Source organism: Poecilia reticulata, chromosome 6 (assembly GCF_904066995.2).
Source record: "Poecilia reticulata chromosome 6, P_reticulata-male-v2, whole genome shotgun sequence".
Lineage (NCBI taxonomy): Eukaryota > Metazoa > Chordata > Actinopteri > Cyprinodontiformes > Poeciliidae > Poecilia > Poecilia reticulata.
In genome coordinates this window covers 4730017-4756636 of record NC_088835.1, presented here as the reverse complement: position 1 = coordinate 4756636, position 26620 = coordinate 4730017, and the positions used below count along the sequence as shown (strand labels likewise).

The window sequence follows — 26620 nt, the reverse complement described above, 5'->3', positions numbered from 1 at the left end:
AGGCCCGTCGGAAGGACCCAGCAGACTCACCGGCCAAATCTGAGACATGTCGGCCAAAGCCCCGGTTCTCCAGAGAAAAGGCAGACTTTTTTTTTTAAAACCGCTCAAAATGCACTAAAATGGGGGAAAAGAGGGCTGAAACCTGCTTAGATAGGCTCGCCAGACATCCAGGTTTCCGAAAATATAATTTTCTAAGACCTCACTTTGCCATTTTTCTTCTAAGTCCCTCTTTTCCAACTCTCTCCTGATATCGTTCCGGCGGTGTTTTGACGGGTAAGGTGACGTAATACCCTCGGCCGAGTTTCATGGGCGAAAGTGAAAGTAAAAAAAGACCGGACATTTTAGTGTGCACCGGACCTTCCGGTGCTAATATCTCGGTCGTTCTTTGCGGTAGAAGGAAACGGAGGGCACGGGGCTGTTCCCCGGAGTCCGGACTATCGGGCCATGGTGCGTTTTTACCGAAAAAGTGCATTTTTCGCCGTTTTTTGGACCGCTTTTCCGCGAAACGCTTAAAAATTCGTTAAAAATCGTAGGAAGGTCCTGGAGCAAATCGGACACCACCAGCGCACTCCTGGGACTCGCCCGGTTCCAACGGTGTATGACATGCCAGGGTTCCCGTCCGTTTTGACCGCTTTTTCGGGGGACCGAATGGGACCGCTTTGGCGAAAATCACTTAAAAATTCGTTAAAAATCGTAGGAAGGTCCTGGAGCAAATCGGACACCACCAGCGCACTCCTGGGACTCGTCCGGTTCCAACGATGTATGACATGTCCGGATCCGAACAAGCGTTCGGGGTCTGGGTCGTGTTTCGGGACCCTGGTAAGGCACATGACAGTGGCGCTGAGGATGATGATGTTGGAGCAGCCGATGAAGATACTCGCGTCGGGCGGGGCTGAGCGGGGGATGAGCGAGGGCTGAGACCCTCGACAGAGAACCGGGCCTAGGGGACCGGGACTTTGGTCCAGGCCTCCGGGAGTGACATCACCCGAACCGGGGGCATCCCAGGAGCACGATGGTGCCAGTCCCGGTTCGTTTGGACCGCGGGAAAGGGTACTTTTGACCCGACTTCCGGTAGACGGTTAAACACCCATAGACGACCGCAGGAAGGTCCTGGAGCGAAACGGAGGCCACCCTAGTAATCCCCGGAGCGGCCCGGATCCAACGGTGTACGGCATGAGCGGGTTCCGGGCCTTCCGGACCGCCTACTCGCCCCCCCTCCCGGGCCCGCTTAGGCGCAAATCGCTTAAAAATTCGTTAAAAATCGGGGGAACGTCCTAGGCGAAATCGGAGACCACCGGGGCACTCCTGGGACTCGCCCGGTTCTTCCAGTATATAGTTTGCCTAGGTTCCGTACGAATTTGAAATCCGGGCCTGGAGCAACAGAGACATCCAGGCCTGCAGAACCAGGCTGGGACATCCAGGCAGAGACATCCAGGCCTGCAGAACCAGGCACAGACATCCAGGCCTGCAGAACCAGGCTGGGACATCCAGGCAGAGACATCCAGGCCTGCAGAACCAGGCACAGACATCCAGGCACAGACATCCAGGCCTGCAGAACCAGGCACAGACATCCAGGCACAGACATCCAGGCAGAGACATCCAGGCCTGCAGAACCAGGCACAGACATCCAGGCCTGCAGAACCATGCACAGACATCCAGGCCTGCAGAACCATGCACAGACATCCAGGCCTGCAGAACCATGCACAGACATCCAGGCCTGCAGAACCATGCACAGACATCCAGGCCTGCAGAACCATGCACAGACATCCAGGCACAGACATCCAGGCCTGCAGAACCATGCACAGACATCCAGGCACAGACATCCAGGCCTGCAGAACCATGCACAGACATCCAGGCAGAGACATCCAGGCCTGCAGAACCAGGCTGGGACATCCAGGCACAGACATCCATGCACAGACATCCAGGCCTGCAGAACCATGCACAGACATCCAGGCACAGACATCCAGGCCTGCAGAACCATGCACAGACATCCAGGCCTGCAGAACCAGGCTGGGACATCCAGGCCTGCAGAACCAGGCACAGACATCCAGGCACAGACATACAGGCCTGCAGAACCAGGCTGGGACATCCAGGCCTGCAGAACCAGGCTGGGACATCCAGGCCTGCAGAACCAGGCTGGGACATCCAGGCACAGACATCCAGGCCTGCAGAACCAGGCTGGGACATCCAGGCCTGCAGAACCAGGCTGGGACATCCAGGCACAGACATACAGGCCTGCAGAACCAGGCTGGGACATCCAGGCCTGCAGAACCATGCACAGACATCCAGGCACAGACATCCAGGCCTGCAGAACCATGCACAGACATCCAGGCCTGCAGAACCAGGCTGGGACATCCAGGCCTGCAGAACCAGGCACAGACATCCAGGCACAGACATACAGGCCTGCAGAACCAGGCTGGGACATCCAGGCCTGCAGAACCAGGCTGGGACATCCAGGCCTGCAGAACCAGGCTGGGACATCCAGGCACAGACATCCAGGCCTGCAGAACCAGGCTGGGACATCCAGGCCTGCAGAACCAGGCTGGGACATCCAGGCACAGACATACAGGCCTGCAGAACCAGGCTGGGACATCCAGGCCTGCAGAACCATGCACAGACATCCAGGCACAGACATCCAGGCCTGCAGAACCAGGCTGGGACATCCAGGCCTGCAGAACCATGCACAGACATCCAGGCAGAGACATCCAGGCCTGCAGAACCAGGCACAGACATCCAGGCACAGACATCCAGGCAGAGACATCCAGGCCTGCAGAACCATGCACAGACATCCAGGCACAGACATCCAGGCCTGCAGAACCAGGCTGGGACATCCAGGCACAGACATCCAGGCAGAGACATCCAGGCTGCATGGAACTCCACATAGCCTTGACCTCCAGGCCCACACCCAGACTTGGCTCCGGGGTCAGACACAGTCTTGGAACCCCCCCACCCCCGATAGAACCAGGCTCTCCACACGAACACGTGTACCTACACTTAAGCACCCCTCCTCGGACTAAACCCAGTAGTACGCAGGCCCTGGAAGCTCGTGCCCCTGGTAAGGCAACTCAGTTTTACGATGTGGCCTTGGGTTGACCGGGGAGAGGCTACCCTCCCCAGCCTCTTCCGGCCGAGCGCCCCCTGTCCGGTCCCTGGATGGGACTTAGACTTTTTCTCGCCGTCAACTGAGAACCGGGCCTGCCAGGCCCACCGGCCGAGCACGTGTACCCACACTTAAGCACCCCTCCTCGGACTACACCCAGCAGTACGCAGGCCCTGGAAGTTCGTGCCCCTGGTAAGGCAGCAGGACTTAGATTCTGGTAAAAAAAGTTGGGTTTCTCCATAGGTTTAACTGTGAAATTGCCCCGCTGTTAACGGGCGCTGACAGGGCAATTTTGATCCGATCGCGAAGCGGCTTGGCAGGCTTTGCGATCTCGTCTAGCTCTTTAAACGTACCGATTTTTATAGCTCCAGCTACTACGGTTCTTGCTGGGGGGCCGGTGCCGTTTTTAGAAATGGGGGGGTCCGGATCGACCCCACGGGGGCGTGCCTGGATTGAACAAGCGGTGGCATACGGTCCATGGGGTCGGACTGAACACCCCCACGAAGTTTCAGCTCTCTGGGACCACGTTAAGTGGTAATGCCACGCGGTTTTATTTCCAGTTACCATAACCCCCAGCGCACTCCTGGGACTCGTCCGGTTCCAACGATGTATGACATGTCCGGATCCGAACAAGCGTTCGGGGTCTGGGTCGTGTTTCGGGACCCTGGTAAGGCACATGACAGTGGCGCTGAGGATGATGATGTTGGAGCAGCCGATGAAGATACTCGCGTCGGGCGGGGCTGAGCGGGGGATGAGCGAGGGCTGAGACCCTCGACAGAGAACCGGGCCTAGGGGACCGGGACTTTGGTCCAGGCCTCCGGGAGTGACATCACCCGAACCGGGGGCATCCCAGGAGCACGATGGTGCCAGTCCCGGTTCGTTTGGACCGCGGGAAAGGGTACTTTTGACCCGACTTCCGGTAGACGGTTAAACACCCATAGACGACCGCAGGAAGGTCCTGGAGCGAAACGGAGGCCACCCTAGTAATCCCCGGAGCGGCCCGGATCCAACGGTGTACGGCATGAGCGGGTTCCGGGCCTTCCGGACCGCCTACTCGCCCCCCCTCCCGGGCCCGCTTAGGCGCAAATCGCTTAAAAATTCGTTAAAAATCGGGGGAACGTCCTAGGCGAAATCGGAGACCACCGGGGCACTCCTGGGACTCGCCCGGTTCTTCCAGTATATAGTTTGCCTAGGTTCCGTACGAATTTGAAATCCGGGCCTGGAGCAACAGAGACATCCAGGCCTGCAGAACCAGGCTGGGACATCCAGGCAGAGACATCCAGGCCTGCAGAACCAGGCACAGACATCCAGGCCTGCAGAACCAGGCACAGACATCCAGGCACAGACATCCAGGCCTGCAGAACCAGGCACAGACATCCAGGCCTGCAGAACCAGGCTGGGACATCCAGGCAGAGACATCCAGGCCTGCAGAACCAGGCACAGACATCCAGGCCTGCAGAACCAGGCTGGGACATCCAGGCAGAGACATCCAGGCCTGCAGAACCAGGCACAGACATCCAGGCACAGACATCCAGGCCTGCAGAACCAGGCACAGACATCCAGGCACAGACATCCAGGCCTGCAGAACCAGGCACAGACATCCAGGCCTGCAGAACCATGCACAGACATCCAGGCCTGCAGAACCATGCACAGACATCCAGGCCTGCAGAACCAGGCTGGGACATCCAGGCACAGACATCCAGGCCTGCAGAACCATGCACAGACATCCAGGCAGAGACATCCAGGCCTGCAGAACCAGGCTGGGACATCCAGGCACAGACATCCATGCACAGACATCCAGGCCTGCAGAACCATGCACAGACATCCAGGCACAGACATCCAGGCCTGCAGAACCATGCACAGACATCCAGGCCTGCAGAACCAGGCTGGGACATCCAGGCCTGCAGAACCAGGCACAGACATCCAGGCACAGACATACAGGCCTGCAGAACCAGGCTGGGACATCCAGGCCTGCAGAACCAGGCTGGGACATCCAGGCCTGCAGAACCAGGCTGGGACATCCAGGCACAGACATCCAGGCCTGCAGAACCAGGCTGGGACATCCAGGCACAGACATCCATGCACAGACATCCAGGCCTGCAGAACCATGCACAGACATCCAGGCACAGACATCCAGGCCTGCAGAACCATGCACAGACATCCAGGCCTGCAGAACCAGGCTGGGACATCCAGGCCTGCAGAACCAGGCTGGGACATCCAGGCACAGACATCCAGGCCTGCAGAACCAGGCTGGGACATCCAGGCACAGACATCCATGCACAGACATCCAGGCCTGCAGAACCATGCACAGACATCCAGGCACAGACATCCAGGCCTGCAGAACCATGCACAGACATCCAGGCCTGCAGAACCAGGCTGGGACATCCAGGCCTGCAGAACCAGGCACAGACATCCAGGCACAGACATACAGGCCTGCAGAACCAGGCTGGGACATCCAGGCCTGCAGAACCAGGCTGGGACATCCAGGCAGAGACATCCAGGCCTGCAGAACCAGGCTGGGACATCCAGGCACAGACATCCAGGCAGAGACATCCAGGCCTGCAGAACCAGGCTGGGACATCCAGGCAGAGACATCCAGGCCTGCAGAACCAGGCTGGGACATCCAGGCCTGCAGAACCAGGCTGGGACATCCAGGCACAGACATCCAGGCCTGCAGAACCAGGCTGGGACATCCAGGCCTGCAGAACCAGGCTGGGACATCCAGGCACAGACATACAGGCCTGCAGAACCAGGCTGGGACATCCAGGCCTGCAGAACCATGCACAGACATCCAGGCACAGACATCCAGGCCTGCAGAACCAGGCTGGGACATCCAGGCCTGCAGAACCATGCACAGACATCCAGGCAGAGACATCCAGGCCTGCAGAACCAGGCACAGACATCCAGGCAGAGACATCCAGGCCTGCAGAACCATGCACAGACATCCAGGCACAGACATCCAGGCCTGCAGAACCAGGCTGGGACATCCAGGCCTGCAGAACCATGCACAGACATCCAGGCAGAGACATCCAGGCCTGCAGAACCAGGCACAGACATCCAGGCACAGACATCCAGGCAGAGACATCCAGGCCTGCAGAACCAGGCTGGGACATCCAGGCACAGACATCCAGGCAGAGACATCCAGGCTGCATGGAACTCCACATAGCCTTGACCTCCAGGCCCACACCCAGACTTGGCTCCGGGGTCAGACACAGTCTTGGAACCCCCCCACCCCCGATAGAACCAGGCTCTCCACACGAACACGTGTACCTACACTTAAGCACCCCTCCTCGGACTAAACCCAGTAGTACGCAGGCCCTGGAAGCTCGTGCCCCTGGTAAGGCCACTCAGTTTTACGATGTGGCCTTGGGTTGACCGGGGAGAGGCTACCCTCCCCAGCCTCTTCCGGCCGAGCGCCCCCTGTCCGGTCCCTGGATGGGACTTAGACTTTTTCTCGCCGTCAACTGAGAACCGGGCCTGCCAGGCCCACCGGCCGAGCACGTGTACCCACACTTAAGCACCCCTCCTCGGACTACACCCAGCAGTACGCAGGCCCTGGAAGTTCGTGCCCCTGGTAAGGCAGCAGGACTTAGATTCTGGTAAAAAAAGTTGGGTTTCTCCATAGGTTTAACTGAAATGTACAGTTCAACCTATGTGATTTTGCCCCGCTGTTAACGGGCACTGACAGGGCAATTTTGATCCGATCGCGAAGCGGCTTGGCAGGCTTTGCGATCTCGTCTCGGACTCCACTCATATCGATTTATATACCCCTAGCAGCCACGGTTGGCCCTGGGGGGCCCACGCCGTTTTTAGGAATGGGGGGGCGCGGATCGACCCCACGGGGGCGTGCTTGGATTGAACAACCGGTGGCATACGGTCCATGGGGTCGGACTGAACACCCCCACAAAGTTTCAGCTCTGTGGGACCACGTTAAGTGGTAATGCCTCGCGGTTTTATTTCCGGGGACCATAACCCTCCCTCTCCACCACTCCACCCTGTGATGAAAACCTCGGCCACCATGACAAATCCCCCTGGTGACGAGAAGACACCAACATCAGAAAGGAGGGACATGGGAAGTACCTCACCTCCTCCACCTACAACTGATGACATCACACCCACTCCTCTGCATCAGCAAGCCCCACCTGGGAACACACCATCCCTTTTCTTCTCTCCCTACTCACCTCAGATGATCTCTCCTTCCAAGTCTGAGATGACAACCACCCCTGCAAGGAGAAAGAATAACATCCACTTCAGTGGCCGGAATCAGGAAGCGACCTGCAAAAGTAAGACCACGACGCTTCCTCCTCCCTCCCAGATCACTGAGGTGAGGCAACCTGAACGACGGACCCCTCTGGAACTCAGAGAGGCTTCCCACCAACAGGAACCTCAAGTCAACACACGACAGAGGCTCACCTTCAACATCAAAACTGGAACCGTGAAAAGAACCAGAACTTTTCCTAGAACCCGTCAGCGGACCATCTACTTGGACAGGTAATGGGTCATCTTGAGCTTCTCTGTTGGGGGTGGACTTTCAAATTAAAACCACCTATACTGCCAGAGAGGATTTGTGGAATATAGTCAGGTCAGAAGAATGTAAATAATTGTGTAATATACCTTATTCTGAGTGATGCACAGTACTTATTTCTATATCCTGTTTAATCCTAACACAACTTTAAGAAGGGTTAAATCATAATGTTATAAAAACAATTGGCTTCTAATCATAACAACAACTTACCTTGGATTCATAATAATAAAGGGAGGTTTGCTGGAGATATTTATGATCCTCAGGTGGTCTAATTCACCACCCAATATACAAATCTCAATCATAATTTATAATAATATAATTAAACCTGAAAATTGGGATGTCTTTAAATAAATAAACATAAAAAATATATATACAAAGGGTAACAATACCTACCTTCATAAAGCTACATATGATTCTGATTAAACTACTAAATAACAGATATGAAAGCCCTTTGCTTTACATAGAGGTGTACCCCTGTTGGGCTTCTGATAGGAGGTGGTCTCAGTCCGGATGGTCCCTCTCAGTACGTGCCCGTGCATCTGAGGAGGGGAGAGGGCGAGAGTGAGGAGGCTGGGTAATCAATTTTGGTTTCCTGACCTCTGAGCCTGAGCCCAAACCCTGCTCCAACCCGCAACTCACTTCCTAACCCTAACCCTAACCCTATCTCGTCTCGGACTCCACTCATATCGATTTTTATACCCCTAGCAGCCACGGTTGGCCCTGGGGGGCCCACGCCGTTTTTAGGAATGGGGGGGGGGGGCGGATCGACCCCACGGGGGCGTGCTTGGATTGAACAACCGGTGGCATACGGTCCATGGGGTCGGACTGAACACCCCCACAAAGTTTCAGCTCTGTGGGACCACGTTAAGTGGTAATGCCTCGCGGTTTTATTTCCGGTGACCATAACCCTACCCTAACCACAGAGCTTTCCTGACCGCTGAAATGACCCAGTACATCAATCTGGATTTTGATTAGAAAAATTAGCACACTTCATAGAATATTTTCAAACTCATAAAACAGACATGAGCAGTTTTAATGCCAAAACATCTGTTACTCAATATTTTCAGATTAGTTTTCTGCTTCTTTGGTTATGAAGTAGAACATGTTCAGAGAAATATATGAAATACACTCTTAAGAATGATCTAAGGATTAAACTAATTTGAATTAAATTGGGATCCATCCATTTTCTTCCACTTATCCAGGGTCATGTCACGGGGGCATCAACTTCAGAAAGGAGGCCCAGACTTCCCTTTCTCCAGCCACTTTTAACTCCTCTGGGGGAACCCCAAGGTGTTCCCAGGCCAGCCGAGACAGTCCCTCAAGCGTGTCCTGGGTCTTCTCCAAGGCCTCCTCCCAGTGTGATTATTGAGGTGTTCTGCTGATTAAGTTATACATTGATTAAACTACGAGTAAATCTAACCTAAATTGAGGCCTATGTAGTAAAATCAGTTTAATTATGCTATTTTTAATTCTAGCTTTAACTTTAGCACATGTTGAAATATTAGACTGATCCTATTTCAAATAATGTCCAAAGTAATGAACATTGAGAATTAGTCTTGTAGGGGTATTATAAATGTCATAAAATGTGAATTAAATTGTAGGATGGTTTTATTAGTTTACTCTTCTAGAACAGCTATTGCATGATTCATAGATAAATCTACAAAGTTTTTCCCTAGATTTAGGGTAGGGAATTTTTCTAGAGCGCTAGTCTGTGAAAAGCGATTGATCTTCCCCATCTAATCCCAGTAACCCAAATATTTAGAATATAGAATATGGGTTTGGAAGGCTTGGTGATGGGTCTTTTGTCTCAGACTCTGCAGCCAAGGTTTAATGAGATTGGATCTTTAAATCAAACGTGAGGAATGCATTACAATAAAATAGATGAAGGTTATTAGTGTAATCTGTTTGATGAAGCTACCAACTAAAGCAATGAAGAGGGTTGGGGAGCTTCCACAACACAAGTTACACCAAGTATCGATATATTTACATGGTAAAATGGTATTGTAATGTGCCACTATCAATGTCGTCTACTGTTCATGCAAGAGCCAGAAGACACCTAAGATGTCAAACTGATACAAGTGACCATCTCACAACCAATTATTGTCTATATATAAAACTCCAAGATGTGTGTAACTGACCTTATGACTTTCAACCACACAAGTGGCAAGTAATGGACTTTGAGGGTACCAATTACAGATTTGGCTTTGGCCAATAGCTGGCTGCAAAGACCTCTGTGTGGCAAATAAAGAGCATCATGCAGTTTTGCATGGAAGTAGCGAAAATTGTCTCGGCTTAGCTTGATAACTGACGACTTTTCAGAGTGGGAATTGGACCCAGACATTTTACTCTGGGTCCAAAAAAGCACCCAGTGAAGGCATTGCTCCATGTCCAAGTCCACGGAACGACTAATGCCCATATGCCAAAGGTAGCAAACTTGAAAAATGCAATGCAGAGTACAAGTGTCATGAATTGGATTGGGGTGCAATGAGGAAGAAGTCATAGGACCAGGCTGAGAGATGGATGAAAAAAGTTGATTTTAATGAAAAAGCTATAATAGATCCAAAACACAGGCAACACAGTTGAGCAGACGGTTAAGCTCACACTGGTAGCACTAGCTAACAAGGAGCATATGATAAATGGACTGACTGGAACTACATCTTAAAGAACCTGACAAGGAACAAAGAAAACATGTGGGTTTAAATAAAGAGGGAGAATAATCAGTGAATGAGAACTAGGAACAATCAAGGGGAGGACAGGACAACATGGAGACTCACTAGAGAAATAAATAAAAAAATGAAATCCCAACAAAAAGCACATCAGAACAAATTGAGTGCAGTTTTATTTGCAAGGTGCTCTTTTTACAGGCAGATTGCAATTGTTACAAATAAGTGTAAGCATGAGCCCATAAGTAGAAAAATGGTTTGAAGTAGATCAAGACTTAATTAAATGTGTTAAGTGTCATAACATATTCAAAAATTTTAATCAACTGTTTAGAACAGCAGCAATGCCATCTATTTTGAGGGATTTTACTTTTTAGGGACCCATGTCTTCCCATACCCATTAGTAGAATTTTGAATGGGCCACATTGCTGAATGTCACAACTACTATGTATAATTTTGTTTCTGAACTCAGAAATAATGCTAATGTAAACAGAAACTAAAGGCAGGCTTTGGATTTCATTAATGAATTGTGAGAATGTTGTATAAAATTTATATTGAGTATATATGAACATAATTTCTCTACATCATGTAAAACAAATTTGATGTTTGGGCTGATTGGGACCTAATAATTGCAAAAATCAAAGGATTTAATACTACAACAGGTCTTAGGAGGTTAAGGCTGTTTAGCAGACCTTTAAGCTGAAGATTTCCTGTAATTAAAATTCATTCTGCAGTTAAGAGTGGAGCTGTAAGATTGAAGACAGAATACCAGTTGACATGCATGTTTGTGTGTGTGTGAGGCTATTCCTCATAGAAAACTGGACTGCATTTAAGACTCCCGAGTCCTAGAGTCACCTTTCCCACGTGCTGTTCCTATAGGCGGAACCTGGGAAGGCTGATACGTACCGCGCCCCTGGTTTCAAAAACACGCTATCCGTTAACACCGCAAGGTGGAACTAGCATGCCCAGGAAGCAGAAGCATTCTCCGTTGATTCTCTTTTGGGCTGGTCTGGGTTGAGTGCCGACGGTTTGCTTGGTGGGGCACTGACTCACCTTTGCCACCAAGCTAGCCAACATGAACTGTGCACCAGCAGAACTCAACCATGTTACAGCTCCCCATGCTACAGTGCCACCAAGAGGAATGAACAAAAGCAGTCATAGCAAAGTGTTACCACCCAGCCATCCTCCCAAGGAAGGAGAACCTGGACCAGCTGCAGAAAGCTGCTGCCTTCCAGGTGTCGAGAAATCTGGTATGGGTATGTGAGATCGGTCCAGGTATACGCAGAAAAATGGAATAAAGGCCTGAGAAATAACAGTATACCCGATGAATGATTAAATGATGATTATAAGTGATAGGTGATTATAAAGTGACAATACACAGGCCAATGAAGAAATGTCTGCAATGTATGATCAAAACATGTATTTTGTACTTTTGATTAAGTGAGTGTTATAATAATGTATACTCTGTACTTCTAATCAGTTGATGTTCTGTACTTATAATCAAGTGAATGATAATGGTTTACATTATGGAAGGCTGAAGGTTGTACTTTTGAGTTCACTACAAATAACATGATTATATAAAGTCAACATGTATTATTAGAAATCATAGATACTAAGGTAAGGGAAAAGAGTACTTCTCACTGAGCAAAAGGCTAGGGACCGAAGGGTGAGTCATCATATGAGGAAGGAGAGGCGAGGGTGCGGCAGGACTGGAAACAGATGGTCAAGGGAAAAAAGGGAACTGCCCCGATGGAAAAGGGAACTGCCCTGATGGAAAAGGGAACTGCCAGATGAAGCAGGGAGGCAGAAATGAGTCATTGGAAACTTGAGAAGGAGCCCGGTATTTTCTACAGGCAGCCCTGCCTTGCAGGACAGCGGGTAATGACATTACGATGGGCAGGTTCCGAGAAAACACAGCACATAAATACTGTTGTACGGGACGGAACGGGCGTTCTTCGTCTGCAGCGCAGAAAGGGAGTCATCAGAGGAAGCTGCCTGAAAGATCAGCGGAGGATTACACCGAAGGACCAAGGGAAACTTACTCCACGACTTCACGCTGCCTAGAAGGGACGAGCTCCACCCGCCACCAACCCTGGTTCCAGATCCGACCGAATCCTCTGCCTCTACCCAACGTTCTCAACCCCGGTGCAGCTGACTTGGAGAAGAGACGGAGGTCTTTCAAAGACAAAGAGTCTGCACGTTTAATGGAAAGCGTGAGTCTTCTCTCCGCTTCTCTTCAGTAAAGAGGACTTTGCTCCGGCTGGACAAAGACTCTGACCAAGGACCTCGAAAGATTACAGCTGCCGAGATCAAAGACCATCGGGTATGAGTTGAACAGCTTCTCCCAAAGCCTCGCTCAGTGAATTTAGTGAAACAGGTTAGGAATAAGAACAAGGAAAGGGGGTGATTAATCCTAGTTGATTTCATTATAGTTTTGCTTCTTTTATAACTCTTGGAAATTAATCTGTTGTTATATGCCCCTGCCAAAGCTTGCTTAATAAAATTATAATTCTAAAATTCTAATGGGAATTGTGAACAGTGAGTTTAATTGTGTCAGTCTTAATTATTGTTGGTTCTCCTAATTGTGGTAAAGTTAACATACATGATTCTAAGGAATGGATGGCTTTGTGTTTTCCTCTGGTGAGTGTTAAAATAATGACCTTGGGACTTAAATCTAAGTCACTAAATTAATCTAGCCGTTAACAAGTGCCGTTATTTTAGGAAAGGAGCTACCGTTAACAGGAGTGGTTGTAGGGGTTATGTCGCTGTGAGGGCTACTCAGCGGATTGCTCCTCAACTGTGAAAGGTCATAACTTCTGGATCGAAGGTAGTCAGAGCTAGACGAGTCCTTTCCGACCCCAGTTTAAACAGATAATTCTCCACAAACTATCGCTAGGGTAAAACCCGAGTTTCTGGGGGTTTTCCGGACCTGTTAGACAGAGAACTGGGCAGTAGTGAGTCCAAAGAGTTGTGAGGAGTGGGCGGGACTTACTATTGGGTAGTAACAGACACAGGTCTCTAGGTACCTGCTGGGATTCATCACGCCAGTATGAGTAAAGCCATTCTAGTGCCATCATACACTGCAAGACCTCTAGAATGATCAGTATTATGTGATCCAAAAAGGGTACATGACCACATTAACTTACCCAAAGTTGCCACTATGGGATGTGTCCTCTATGATCAGCAGGCAGCAGTTCAACAAAATGCACCCCATTGTGAGTCATGGTGCCAATTTTCTTAATGTTTCCAAGTTCATTCTAAGTAATCCAGTTCAACAGCTGAGCTCATTTTGATCACAACAGTATATGGTTTGTTAAGGTTTGCAGCAAAAACAGTTGAACTACAAGCTACAATTTGAAGCCCCTCTATGCAATGCATTCTGGGAAATGCTGACAGACATTTTAAAGGCCATTTCTGATGTTCAGAATGGCATTTACACACATTTTTGGCAAAATGTCAGAGATGACATTTGAATCTGTGCTGTGATTTCTGTCTTAAAAATTTAGTTTGAATAAAAATCAAATAAAACATGGTTAAAAGAGTAAATGCTAAAAACTAAAGTCCAGTCTTCAGAGCAGCAAATCCTTCATCCAACAGAGGCTCTGAGATGACATTTTAAAAGTGAAGTGTCATTTATTTCCAAAATAGAGTTCAAAAACAAATAAAAATGGAATAAAATCTGGCTAAGTTGAAGTAAGAGGCCGCTGAGGGTTAAAACCCAGCTCTATATTCCTAGCCAGACTGACTAGAGAGAAAAATGAATAGGAGTCTTTAGCTCGGACCACCAAATGTGGTGGGCACATGCAGAGGGGTGGACGGAGCATAGAAAACCAAGTTTGGTAAAAAGAGCATGTATATTTTTGGAGGTGTTTTGAGTGAGCAATTCCTCAAATGAATGGAGGTCAATGGCAGCTGGGTCAAAGGAAGGAGCCACACTGACCAAACTTGGAGAGTATGTGAGGCCCCTTCCACATATTCTCTGTGCTAAGATTGTCCCCCTACCACTTTTAGTTTATTTTGTTTGCTGAAAAAATGTGCAAGTGGGTTTCATCCTATATCCCTAACCCTCCACTAGATGGCAGGATAGGACTGTCATTGAAAATGGAGCTCTCCAAACATATATATATTCAATCATGTTATTGACTGTAAGACCAATCACAGCACATCTATTTGTAGAAGTATTTTTCATTTCCGTTTCCATGTACTTGTATATTATAGCTCCATGTTGTTTTATGATGTTATGCATGGGGCTGCCAGCAGGGGGAGTGCCTTAAAACCCTTTCACTCTCCCCTCCGCCCTCTCTCTCCTCCAGCATGAACATGGCAAGCCTTCCAGGATGCATCTGTCTTTTTCTGTTTGTTTATAATCTTGATTGAGACACAAAATACATATTACAAAAACAGCATAGTGTGACATAATGACCGCCAGTACATCAGCCTAGTATTACATAAATACATTAAAGAGAACATAAAGTGCAAATTTTAATAGCTTTAGTATTGGTGGAATTTCAAATAGTTTTGATATATTGTTTGTCCTCATTGCCAAAAATGGAAAGAAGTAATTTTATATTAGTGTAACGGCATTTATGCATGTGCCATTTGGCTAAGTATATAAGATTAATAATATAAAAAAAAATTTAGCTGTTGGATAGTTAATGAAGCAAAACAATACATGTTCAAAACAAATGGAGACATATGGTTCAATAGAAGCAGAAATCACAATGAAAATACTTTAAAAAAATTTAAAAGGCCAAAATAAATAAAACATTTTCTGTGTTTCCTTAACAAAATAGCAAATAATATCCATGTTGTTAAAACATTGTATAAAAACTTTGGATGGGTAAATTCTGTGAATAATTTTGTAAGACACTTTTACTTTTAGTTATCATATATTTGGTAAAGTCCAAATGCTTTTCCAGTGAAAGTTATCAATAAAGATGTTCCAATAAAATATCACATATGGAGTTGAAATGTTTCTCAGAAATAATTAGCATTTCTTTTTTTGTTTGTTGCTTTTACTGGTTGAGCAGAAACAGATTTGGAAAAATTTCAAGTTTGGTTGGATAAAAATAAAAGTCTTGGATTCTGTCCTATTAAACTTTTAAATAAAATAATTACTCCAGCATGCTGGGAACCAGGGTTTTTTGTTTCTTTGTGGGGGAAGAAGTTTCTGTCTGCCTGCTGCTTCCCTTTTTAAATCCACTAGAGGGTGACTGGAGGCTGCACCTGTGGAGAGTATCCCTGCTGACTCAGCCAGAGCACCTGGGATCTATCAGCTAATAATCCTGGAGTATGAGGAGCTGACTGCCAACACCTTGACGTTCGTCAGCTCACTCCTGCCCACCTGATCCTACCTGTCCGCCCTCCACTGCATGCGGCCTCCTCAGCTCCAACAAATAACCCATTCTATCAAGAACTCACTGGAACCTGAATCACTTCAAGAACGCCCACAAAGAGACCAAACCCTGGAGCCCACAGTATCTCCTCTTTGGTTAAAATCTCCTTCTAAAACAAGAAAGATCTTTCTGATTGTTTCAAAGATTCCATCTTTCTGACGACCTCAAACTCACCATTTTTCTCTCACTACTCTTCAGAAAACAGACGACCCCTGTAGCCCCTCCCAAGGACCAGACTCAGATTATCACATTCTCATCATTTTTGAAATAAACTTTATCTGATTATCTGTTCTCCTGGTGGTTTTCTGTATGTGGGAAAAGAAACTGGAACCCAACATGACATTTACAATATCTTGCAAAAGGAATCTGACCTCTTAATATGTTCCATTTTCTCAGCTCTAATCCATAAACCTCAGTGTGTTTCATTTGGGCAATCTTTATGCAGCAGGAAGCAATGCTAAAGTTGAAAATAGCTGTCAAAGCGAACCAGATTTCACCTGACATAGCAATGTCTCAATCTATTGGACGATAAAAGGAACAGCAAGCAGCTGTTGTTGTGCAACACCTCCTTCCCCTTCTCTCTCACTCTACTTCCCCTTCTCAGAGGAGGGAGATGTGCAGCCAGCACTCCATCGAACGGGTAATTTGAGTTTTCTAAATCTGATGGGATTTTACCCTGATCACAGAAAACGCATGTGCCTACAGCTGAACTGCTGGGGCTAATGCTGGGCAAGTCTTCTCCATTTTCAATCAGTTATTTAACCTTCTTGGGACCACTAAAAAGTAAAGGATAGAAAAATAAAGCTGGATTTAATTCAGTTTAAAACCAGATTTTGGTGTTCTCTTGGAAATAAAGGTTTAATTTATTCTGCATTAATCTGATTTCAATTCCTGATTCATTTTGGAGAATTAAAGGCTAATGGGGGTTCCTCAATAATCCTGTTTAAGACTTCACACTTGATCCTGCAAGAATATGCACAACTCAAGTCTCAATTTAACTTGATTTAATTCTTATTTTTATCTCGGACACACAGCATGGCTTGATCAACCATGACTGGGCTCTCCTTGGGTAGGGTTTCTAGCGACGCTTTCCAGGGCACGGGCATCTCTCTCGGAGCAAACCCATACCAGGGCGCCCTGCCCTTCACAAAGAAAACAGAACTCTCCCCAGGGCTCCCGCCAGTGGAGCACCCGTGGTGGCTCCACTGGGCTCACGCTCCAGGCTTCTGTGCTCACTGTGGGATAGACCTCACGGCTCTGGTTGCCGGCAGTGGCCGGTGTCGAGAAAAGTCGAGCTCATCCCACTTCCCCATGCTGGAGATTTTAGTTTAATAGTAATAATAAATAAAATTAACTTAAAATTTATTACACAGGTGACATCAAGACCCAACAGTAGTCAGACGGTAATAAAATGAATCTGGTTGTGTGTGTTGTTATTGTGTCCTGCAAACTGCTTTAATTCTACTTTTTTCTATTTAATCATAAAAAATCATAGTCAGGCAGAAAGAGAGTCATGAAACAGGAAGAGCTGGTTTCCTGAAGAAAGAGGAAGTTTCCAGCCTGCATCAGTATAAAAATAGTTCAGACCATTCCTTATTTTAAAGCATTAAAGGTTTAAAGAATAAAATCTAAACATGTTTTAACCAGTGGTTGATGTTGGTTTGATTATAAGAATATTTACACTTACACTTATGGAAGTACTTAAAGGTGAAACAAGTAACTGTAACATGGTATCGGATAATTAGAATAATGGGTATTCTTGGTTTCTTGTCAGAAATGTCTGAAATAACTCACATTATGATTATAATAAGAGTAACTAATAAGTTATGGTTATTGTAACATTATAAATGAATGTTAAATCAGAGAAACTAAAAGGTTATAAATGTGATTTTGACATTGAACTTGAAAAAGTGTAAAATGTAACTGTAATTAAAGGTCACTGATGTTGTGTTGGAGGTAGATGGTAGGTGAAAGGTCAGGGGAGAAGAGGAACTGAAAGGAGAGCGGAGGTGACCAAGGCCTTATTGCTAAACTTCAACTTTCCTAAGAAAAGGTTGGGCAAGCAACAGGACTATTGAGCAACTCGGGGATCATTGGAACAGAGATCAGGTCATGTGGTCTCCAAGGTGATGGATATGAGATAATCTGTCCAAGCAGTCAGCCAATGAAACGGGCATAGCAACAAAGCTAGCCAATGTAAACACACCAAAAGGTGGATAAACCCTTTATAAGGTGGGTGCAAAAGAGGAACCTTTGGTTGGATCCTTCAGGCAGCTTGGAGCCAAGATCGAGATGGACAAAGAACTCTGCAGCTGAAGAAGAGCCGGGGCCACAGAGCCGAAGACTGTTCTGCACATGGGGACCAACCCGTTAGCCCCGCAACATGTGGCTTCAAATCGCACTTCTCACATCAGCTGGGTTTAGACCCCCAAAGACAAAGACCAAGGCAAAGATGAAGATAAAGACAAAGACCAAGGCAAAGATAAAGATAAAGGCAAAGAGGAAGAACTGGTGTGTTCCTTCCGTGGGACCAGGAAGATCGTGAGACGAGGAGAAGGGAGCTACAGAGCTGCAAGACAAGAAGCTGAGGACCGCTACGCGCATGAGGAAGTCACCCTGAGGCTGGAGACCTGCTGCTCTAAGTCAGTACTCTTCCTGTACTGGGAACCTCCTGCTGCTGCAACACCTTCTTCATCATCAGGACAGTTCTGGGGTTCAAAATGCCAAACTCTGTCCGTCTCTCTCAAAGTTTTCCTTTTTTAGTTCTCAGTGTCACCATTAGGGAAAGATAGGCTAGATTATTGATTTTACTTATTTGATTATTTCTGCTACTGAATTAAGCTGTACTGACCCTTGCAAAATTGCCATACTAATAAAATAATTAGCATTAAGAAAATCTAAAAGATGTTGTGGACATTCAATTAATGAGTCACCTTAAAGTTCTTTGATGGTTGTGAAATAGCTATGAAGTTTGATTCTGGGAGGAAAAAGTAGAAATGTTTTATAGGTTGCTTTTAGCCAAAACTAAAACACCCTTGGGACTCGCCCGAGTCACTAAAACCAACCTGTTCAGTAACAAGTGCAAGTTGTAATAAAGAGAAAGAGCGACCGTTAACAGGTGACCTCTGTGAAACTAGCTGGTTGCAGGCTGCTCAATCTGGCTAATTCACAGGGTGAAGAAGGTGGGACAGCTGGAGGGGGAGGTCGTTAGAAACCAGGCTAGTCTTTCTTGATGCCAGCTTAAACAGAGTTTACTTCAATTCTGAACAGGGTAAAATCCCATCAGATTTAGAGAACTCAATTTACCCGTTAGATGGAGAGCTGGCTGCACATCTCCCTCCTCTGAGAAGGGGAAGAAGGGGGCGGGGTGTTGCGCAACAACACCGGGTATGAGCCCAACACTCCAGCGCCATCCATTTTCAGGGCTAGTTGATTCGACAGGTGAGTTGTTGCACACTCCTTAGCAGATTTTGACTTCCATGGCCACTGTCCTGCTGTCTATATCAACCAACACCTTTTCTGGGGTCTGATGAGCGTCGGCATCGAGTGCCTTAACCCGGCGTTCGGTTCATCCCGCAGCGCCACTTCTGCTTATCAAAAGTGGCCCACTGGACAGCTCGCATTCCACGCCTGGCTCCAAGCCAGCAAGCTGGGCTTCTTACACATTTGAAGTTTGAGAATTGGTTGATATCTAATCATTCGCTTTACCAGATAAAACTGCTGTGAGTCTGAGCGCTAGCTATCCTGAGGGAAACTTCGGAGGGAACCAGCTAGTAGATGGTTCGATTAGTCTTTCGCCCCTATATCCAGGTCGGACGACCGATTTGCACATCAGGACCACTACGGGCCTCCACCAGAGTTTCCTCTGGCTTCGCCCTGTCCAGGCATAGTTCACCATCTTTCAGGTCCTATCACACATTCTCATGCTCCACCTTGACGGCGCGGGCGAGACGGGCCGGTGGTGCGCACGGACCTTTGTTTGCCTGTGGTGGAAACAGCAAGATTTTTTGTTCCAGCTTTACCGGAAAGACTACTTTTCATGGTTTTAGAATTTTCCTCTGTATTCTAAAGGGAGGAACGCTCAAGACCATCACCTTCCAAGGTGATAGAACAACTGCTGGTGGCAGTTCCACACCAGGGGTGAAAGTACCGGTAAAATATTTTGTGCCAGTATGCAGCACCAGGAGAACTGCTGCAATAAAGCCAGATTCAGACCAGAATAAATCTGCTAGCAATAGCAGATCTATTGTGATTGGTCTTGTCTGGAACAAGAACAATCATAAACACAAGCTACTTGAGAACTCATCTTGTCCATATCAGTCATCAAACTGTCTGGATTATTCAATAAAACTGTAACATCTCAAATATTTTAATAGGTAATTTAAAACACAACTTAATTTGTTTATCTTTTCTTTTCTTATTCTGAAACGTTTCTGATCTGTCCATGCTGTGTGCAGAGCTTCACCCTTTCAGTTGTCTTTTTCTCTCTTCTCCCCCGTCCTGGAGCTTGTAGCTTTCGGAGAACAGCCGTCAAATTGTTCTCCGCTTTAATGTCTGTCTGCTTAATACAAAATGTCCCAGTTATTAGCAAATGGGGATAATCTAGTTGTGTTTCATGTTAATGCTCAATTAAAACAACACAGCACACCTTTTAAAGAAATGCTTATTAACTTGACCAGAGATTTCACTCGTATTAAACTATACCGCATAATACTCGCGTCTTCCTTTTGCTGATCAGATTGGTGTGTTTGATTTATGGACTACGACATTTTACACAAGTGGTCCACAGACATAAAAAATCCCGCTTGGACTAGGACAGGACGAACAACAAATCACTTATCATTTTTAGACTTTAAAATAAAAACTGGGAAACACTGCAGGACGGTGAATTTGTAATTCAAGCTAAATCAAAACCCGATAAAAGTGCAGGAAATAATTACTAATTTGTTCAAAAGAAAAGACAGTGATGCTGAAGTTATTTCTATAAAAATTGCACTTAAATGCAAATAAAGTTACTATATTAAAAGTAACAAGTACCTTATTACAATTTTACTTTAGTTGCTTTTTTATTAGCAAAAGTTATGCTCATCACAAAGGAAATTAGAACATATTGACATCAAACTGTTTTTATTTAAAGGAGCAAATTTATACATAAAAAAGCAACACAAACTATTATGTGTATTTTTTAACCTAAAACCAGGTTGGTTCAGATAACTTTTTTCATAATGATTTGAAACCTGCTTTTTGTATTTAGAATAAATTGACAATAGGAAGCACTTTTTCATGAAACAGTTTGAAGAATCTTAAAATAGAAAAAACAGTTTTATTGCTTCCTTTCTGTTTGTATGGAACAGCTTAACTTGCACAAAAACTGTGATGAACCTCCTATTAAGGTATTGTGGAGTTAAAGCCTGGAAGAACTGGTGCCCAGTTAGGGTATGTGTCAAGAGAGAAGAGCGGAACCCCCCATGTTGCCACTGCCAACAGGACTGCTAGAAATCCAATCACATTGACACCAAGACCTGCCTTCACCTGTAACAGAGAAAGGCAAGGGACTCCTGTCATCTCTTTGATTTGTAGCCCTCATTGTGTGTAGGGTTGAAATGTTTTAGAGCTTCTTTTTATGCTTCTGGACTCACCATGTCCATGATAGTGATGTGACCATAGGCAAATACAACAGCATTGGGTGGATTGGACACTGGCAGCAGAAAGGAAAAGGATGTGCAGAGTGTGGTAGGGATGAGGACATATAATGGATTAACGTGGATGGCCTCTGCCTGAAACAAGACCAATCACAAACACAGGCTACTTGAGAACTTATGGTATATCTTGTCTATATCAATCATCAAACAGTCTGGGTTCTTCAATAAAGCTGTAACATCTCAAAATAAATGTAAAACTGTTGAGTACAAAAGATGAGTTTCCACACAATTTTTGGTTGTTTGTGTGTGCTTAAATAATATCACTTTTGTTCTTGTTGATAAATGTACGTCTTCACTACACTGTGTAGAGAAAGAAAGAAAAATAAAAAATGGGAACTAAAGTTTAAATTGATAGGCACTGACCACAAAAACAAATATACTGGATTTTTAAAGAAATATTTTGCTAATATTTTTGCTGAATGAGTCATTTGCTAATTTCTCCAATGAAAATAACTTTTAGTAAGAATTAAAAAGACTGATCTTTATCTGACTGATATTTTATAAGATTACACAGACTGTGTATTTTCAAGGTGGGCCAGTCCACAGACTGCATGTACAACACAGAACAAGATGGCCTACCAGAGGAGAGAGAATGGGGAGAAAGATGGTGATGGTCGCAGCATTACTGGCCACCTCTGTCAGCGTGGTTACAATGATGCAAGCAACTGTGACAGTGGCCAAGACTGGCATATCACCCAGAGGCATCAGCAGTTCAGCCACCCATAGGGACATGCCTGACTCCTGCAGAAACACACAGCAGCTTTATTTTTTACTAAACAGTTCGGTCATAAAACTGAAAACAACTGCTTTATGTCATTCATAAACGACAGATCAAGCCACTGAGATTCTGCATATTTACAAGATTTCAAAAACCAATTAGGCATCACAAAACCATGTTTGACTTAGAGCAAATTTCATTAGGGTTAAGAAAGTTCCTAAAAAAATAAACACATCAGCTGCATGTGACACCTAACACTGGACAATAAATGAATAATAATATAATATGTATTGCAATACAGTCTGATCAAGAATTCTGGGGATGTAGGCAGAGGAGATGCTTTAACCACTTAACCCAGGGTTGCCCAGCCGGGACCTCGAGGGCCGGCATCCTGCATGTTTTAGGTCTCTCCCTTGTTTAATGCACCTGCATCAAATCTTGGCTCATTTGAGGCCTAAGAAGAATACTAAAATGGTTGTTACTACCACCAGGGAGAGAACTAAAACATGCAGGATGCCGACCCTTGAGGACCGACTTTGGACACCAATGACTTAACCTCTCACTGCCAGCTAAGTGAGATAGTTGATGTCACCAAATTTGACGACATCAACTAACTCAATAACTCTTTGGTTACCTAGCAATAAAATGTTAAATGATTTGAAAAGCTCAGTTTCATGGTGTTGCCACCATACACTGTAAAACAAGCCAGTAAAATTAATAGTAAAATTCTGTAAAATAGTGTTTTTGCTATTTTTGTCTTGATTTAAATGCATTCAGTGATGTTCTTGACTCTCCCATTAGCTAAGTCCTTATTTATGTGACTTAATTTACTTGTAAAATGTTTTTAACATTTCGCATATTTTATTGTTTAAAAATAAGCTTCACTTTCTAGCACTGAGGATTAAATATAATTTCTTAATGTAGCATAGTTAATTATTTTTGAAAGTGGAAAATATATATGATGAGTTTTTATGCCTTTCATACTGCTGCTAATTGATATGTATTACTGGATTGGACAGCGCCTATTAGTCGCTATGACTTATGTCGAGAAAATCATTCTATCCCAATGCAGGATGACCAGAAAACTGTCACAGAAATATTCGTAGCGTCATCATTTATTATCAGATGTGACTTAAAATAAAGATGAGAAAACTGATGTTTGATACATAAAGTCTCCCTGATACAAATCTATAAACAGTTTGGTTTCTATTAGTTCTATCAAGATACAAGAAAGGGCAAATTTCTCTTATATTGGTCAATCATTTTAATTTTAAATATGGTGTTTAAGCCAGTTTGATGACTCTTATAAATATCGCCACGTTTTATGAACAAAGGAGGGAATTAGTTCAGTTTTGTAGCTTGTTTAGCTTTTAGGAATTGCAGCAGCTGCAGTGTGTTGCAATAAATGTACAATAAAGCTGATAAACAGGTGAAGAACAGAACTTCCTCTGTTTCACCCTTTTAACAAAACAAAATTATGCCTTTTCTCACTCTGTCAGCATTAACCTACACGCGGATCTGTTACCATAGCAGCTGACAGAAAACAACTGTCACAGCTTCTGCTGAGTTGTGACCGCTCACACCTGATCATCATCACCCTGATCTCCAGCTGCAGCCATATAAGGGCAGATCTTCCCCCTTATGGCGTCAGATAGTTGTGAAACACTCAGCGGTAACACCTTCAGGCCTGCTGTAGCTACTTGAGCGAATTGCTCGGTTACTAACCTGTCTGTGTCATGTTGGTATTCAGTTTTCGAACCCACATACAAGAACACAACCAGAAGAGACCGATAAAATGTACTAGGATAAGTTTTATTGAAATCAGGGAAGGAATCAGGGAGTGAGTACTGGAACTGATGACCGGGTCGTCTTACTGCCAAAAGGAGAAACGGGGTTAGAAAGTGAAGGTGAGAATTTTCCAGGAATAAATCAGGTTATTTCTTACTTGGTAGGAAACTTGAGCAGAGCACTGGGTGGTTAGGTTTCGTTGGAGAGCGGACAGGTTTGTTAACGGCTGGAGGAGTGGCTTTGACTGCGGTCTGATAGTATTCTTTCTCCGGTTGGGTTCGGGCTTGGGTCTCCTGACCTGGAAGCTTCCGAAGGGGAATCCACCGGAGAGGGACCGACGAGGGGGAAAGGTGAGCACACGAGGAGTGGCGTCTGACCGGTAACACCGACAGCGTCGGGGGAGGACAAAGGAGGCAAATAATCCACAACAACGGGGAAACAAACTCACTTGGAACCCGGGAAGGACTGATCACACGGGAACAATGAGGAGACGGCAGGATCATCTGACGAGGAAAGATTGTTACCGAGGTAAGCAAGCACTCAGGCGATGAGAAGAGGAGCTGTTGCTTATATCCATAGTCCACGCCCTCCAAACGAGCTGCAGGTATGTACGCGGGTTAAACCCAGCAGCCTCCCCGGGGCTCTGCATGAGGTTACATCTGGTGGATGCCATGAGGAATGACGGTTCTAACAAAATAAAAACTCAAACCCAAAAACCAAGACAACAAACAAACAAAAGAAAAGAGGGAAAAAACACAGACCCTGACAGTCTGTCTCTTCCCTTCTGCCCAGTTGCCTCTCCTGTCCTCCATCCTGACCTTCTTCACTGGATTTGGACCTCCTGGCTTTGACCCCTTGTCTGTCTGACCCTGAGATCAGGAACAACCTGATCCTGATTTGGATTCCCAGGTTCTGACCCTGGTCTTTCTGACTGAGAATAAGTTGATTCCCTAATAAACACCTGTTTTGTATTCACTGTTCAGTCCCTGCGTCCATCAGTGCCTGGACCGTATCAACAACTCAATAAGCAGATAAAGCAGAGATACGTTTAAGCCTCAGGACATTCAGTCTGTTACATTTTGTTGTCAGGCTTGATGTCTATATTGCGATTATTAATAAATTTTCGTCTTAACACAGCGGTGGTTGATTAGTTGATTTAAACTGTTGCTTTACTGATGACTTGGTGGGCGGGTTGACCTGTTTTAGTGCTAATGGAACCAAAACACACCGAACTGTGCAGTACATGTTAAGTTGGTGATTCACTCTTTGAGGCTGTGGGCTCCCCACGAATGGTTCTCAGCCCCTTTAGGTACCTCAAAGGGTATGCACTCTCACTTGAGATCAAGAACCACCTTGGGCAACAGGGACTATCTTTTATGGTTGGTGTATGGTGGTTGTGTTGCGCCCCAGGTTGTCACCTTTTTTTTGTATGTGCTGTGTGGACTGCGTAGAATATGGCTAGCATATTCCAGTGGGTGCAGTTGCTTCATCTGAGCTGGGCTCAGATGGAGCTTGTAGTGAATTGTTATGTTGGTGTTCATTAAGGTTATCAACGTCAATAGCAGGCTAACAAAAGTTAGGCTAGGATAAGTGACTCACTGCTCACTTTTTCAATTTTTTTTTAAAGTAAATCTTTTTCCTCACTTGTTAAATCTGAAATCCTGGAGCCTTGTTATCTGTCATAGTGTTGAATTAACCATTAAACATTGCATCCTTTTTTCAGATTCTTTGCTTGATTGTGTTATTTCCCTGACCACCCATAATGTTGACTCAATGAACAGCAATGTTGCATGTGTGGCGCACGATAAGTCACGTAATGTCCGATCCAGTAATGTATATCCATCCATATGTGTCAATGATGCTGCCTCGCCCTGCCTTCCATCTTTTCTCACACTTCCCGGTACTTAGCAGTAGGTGTCAGGTTACACTGTGTTGTATTCAATGTCGGAAAAAAGAGATTTATGCCCTTAATTATTAATGACCGCAAAATAAACACCAGCTCTGAAAACAAACAGACTGAATGTTCTGTTTTTTGAGTGGGAAACGTTTGCATGTTTGTTGGTGTGGAATCCAGATAGGTAAAGTGGTGCTGCTGTCAGTTGCTATGGCAACAAGTCTATGTGTAGTGTAGCTGACACAGAGAGCGAGAAAAAATTGGTTTTGAGTTTTTCTTTAACGGTTTTTCTGCATTATTTTTTCCTATGCTGTTGCGCATAGCATCATGTTAACATCTACATCTCCAGGTTTCATTTTAACGGGATCGTTCACTAGCGGAACAAGTCAGAGTTGGGCTGGGGGGCGGGGATAATGACGGCCCCTTCATACCCAAATAATAAAACCTATGATAATGTAACTTTATATGTTGCATAGACATGTCTGCAACAGCAGAACTTACAAGCTTCACAACCACAGAAAGCGACTATGTCATTCTGAAATTCATCAGACATTAAGTATAACAAACCAAGAGAACAACAGAAACATCAGGCTACCTGGTCACTAATGACCAGTGGCATGCGCTGACCATGGAGCATGTCACAGCACCTCGTGCACCTCTAGATGTTTGTTCACAGAAACTGGAGAATGCTCTTCCAGGCGGATCCAATGTAAACCTTAACTATGAACGGCATACCGCTGTCTTGGCTCGCAGGGTTAGTGTGCTCAACCCGAACTGTCAAAAGCGTGACTATAACTCAGCCTTGAGTCCCTACATCACCATTGTCAAGAGCGAAAA

The 26620-nt window shown here is 45.8% G+C and overlaps 1 protein-coding gene and 1 pseudogene across 1 annotated transcript in view; both read right to left on the bottom strand.

Annotated features, from left to right (window-relative positions):
- Positions 1 to 18998: 18998 nt before the first annotated feature.
- LOC145552103 (28S ribosomal RNA) lies at positions 18999 to 19716 on the bottom strand (annotated as a pseudogene).
- An 811-nt stretch (positions 19717 to 20527) lies between these two features.
- Positions 20528 to 26620, bottom strand: part of slc13a1 (solute carrier family 13 member 1) — a 47920-nt gene continuing 41827 nt past the window's right edge. Inside the window, exons 14-16 of the mRNA XM_008411239.3 lie at positions 21963 to 22124; positions 21321 to 21458; positions 20528 to 21213 (exon numbers count right to left, since the gene is read on the bottom strand). Coding sequence (XP_008409461.2) covers positions 21070 to 21213; positions 21321 to 21458; positions 21963 to 22124 — 444 coding nt within the window. The 3' untranslated portion in view covers positions 20528 to 21069. The remainder of the gene's footprint in view (positions 21214 to 21320; positions 21459 to 21962; positions 22125 to 26620) is intronic.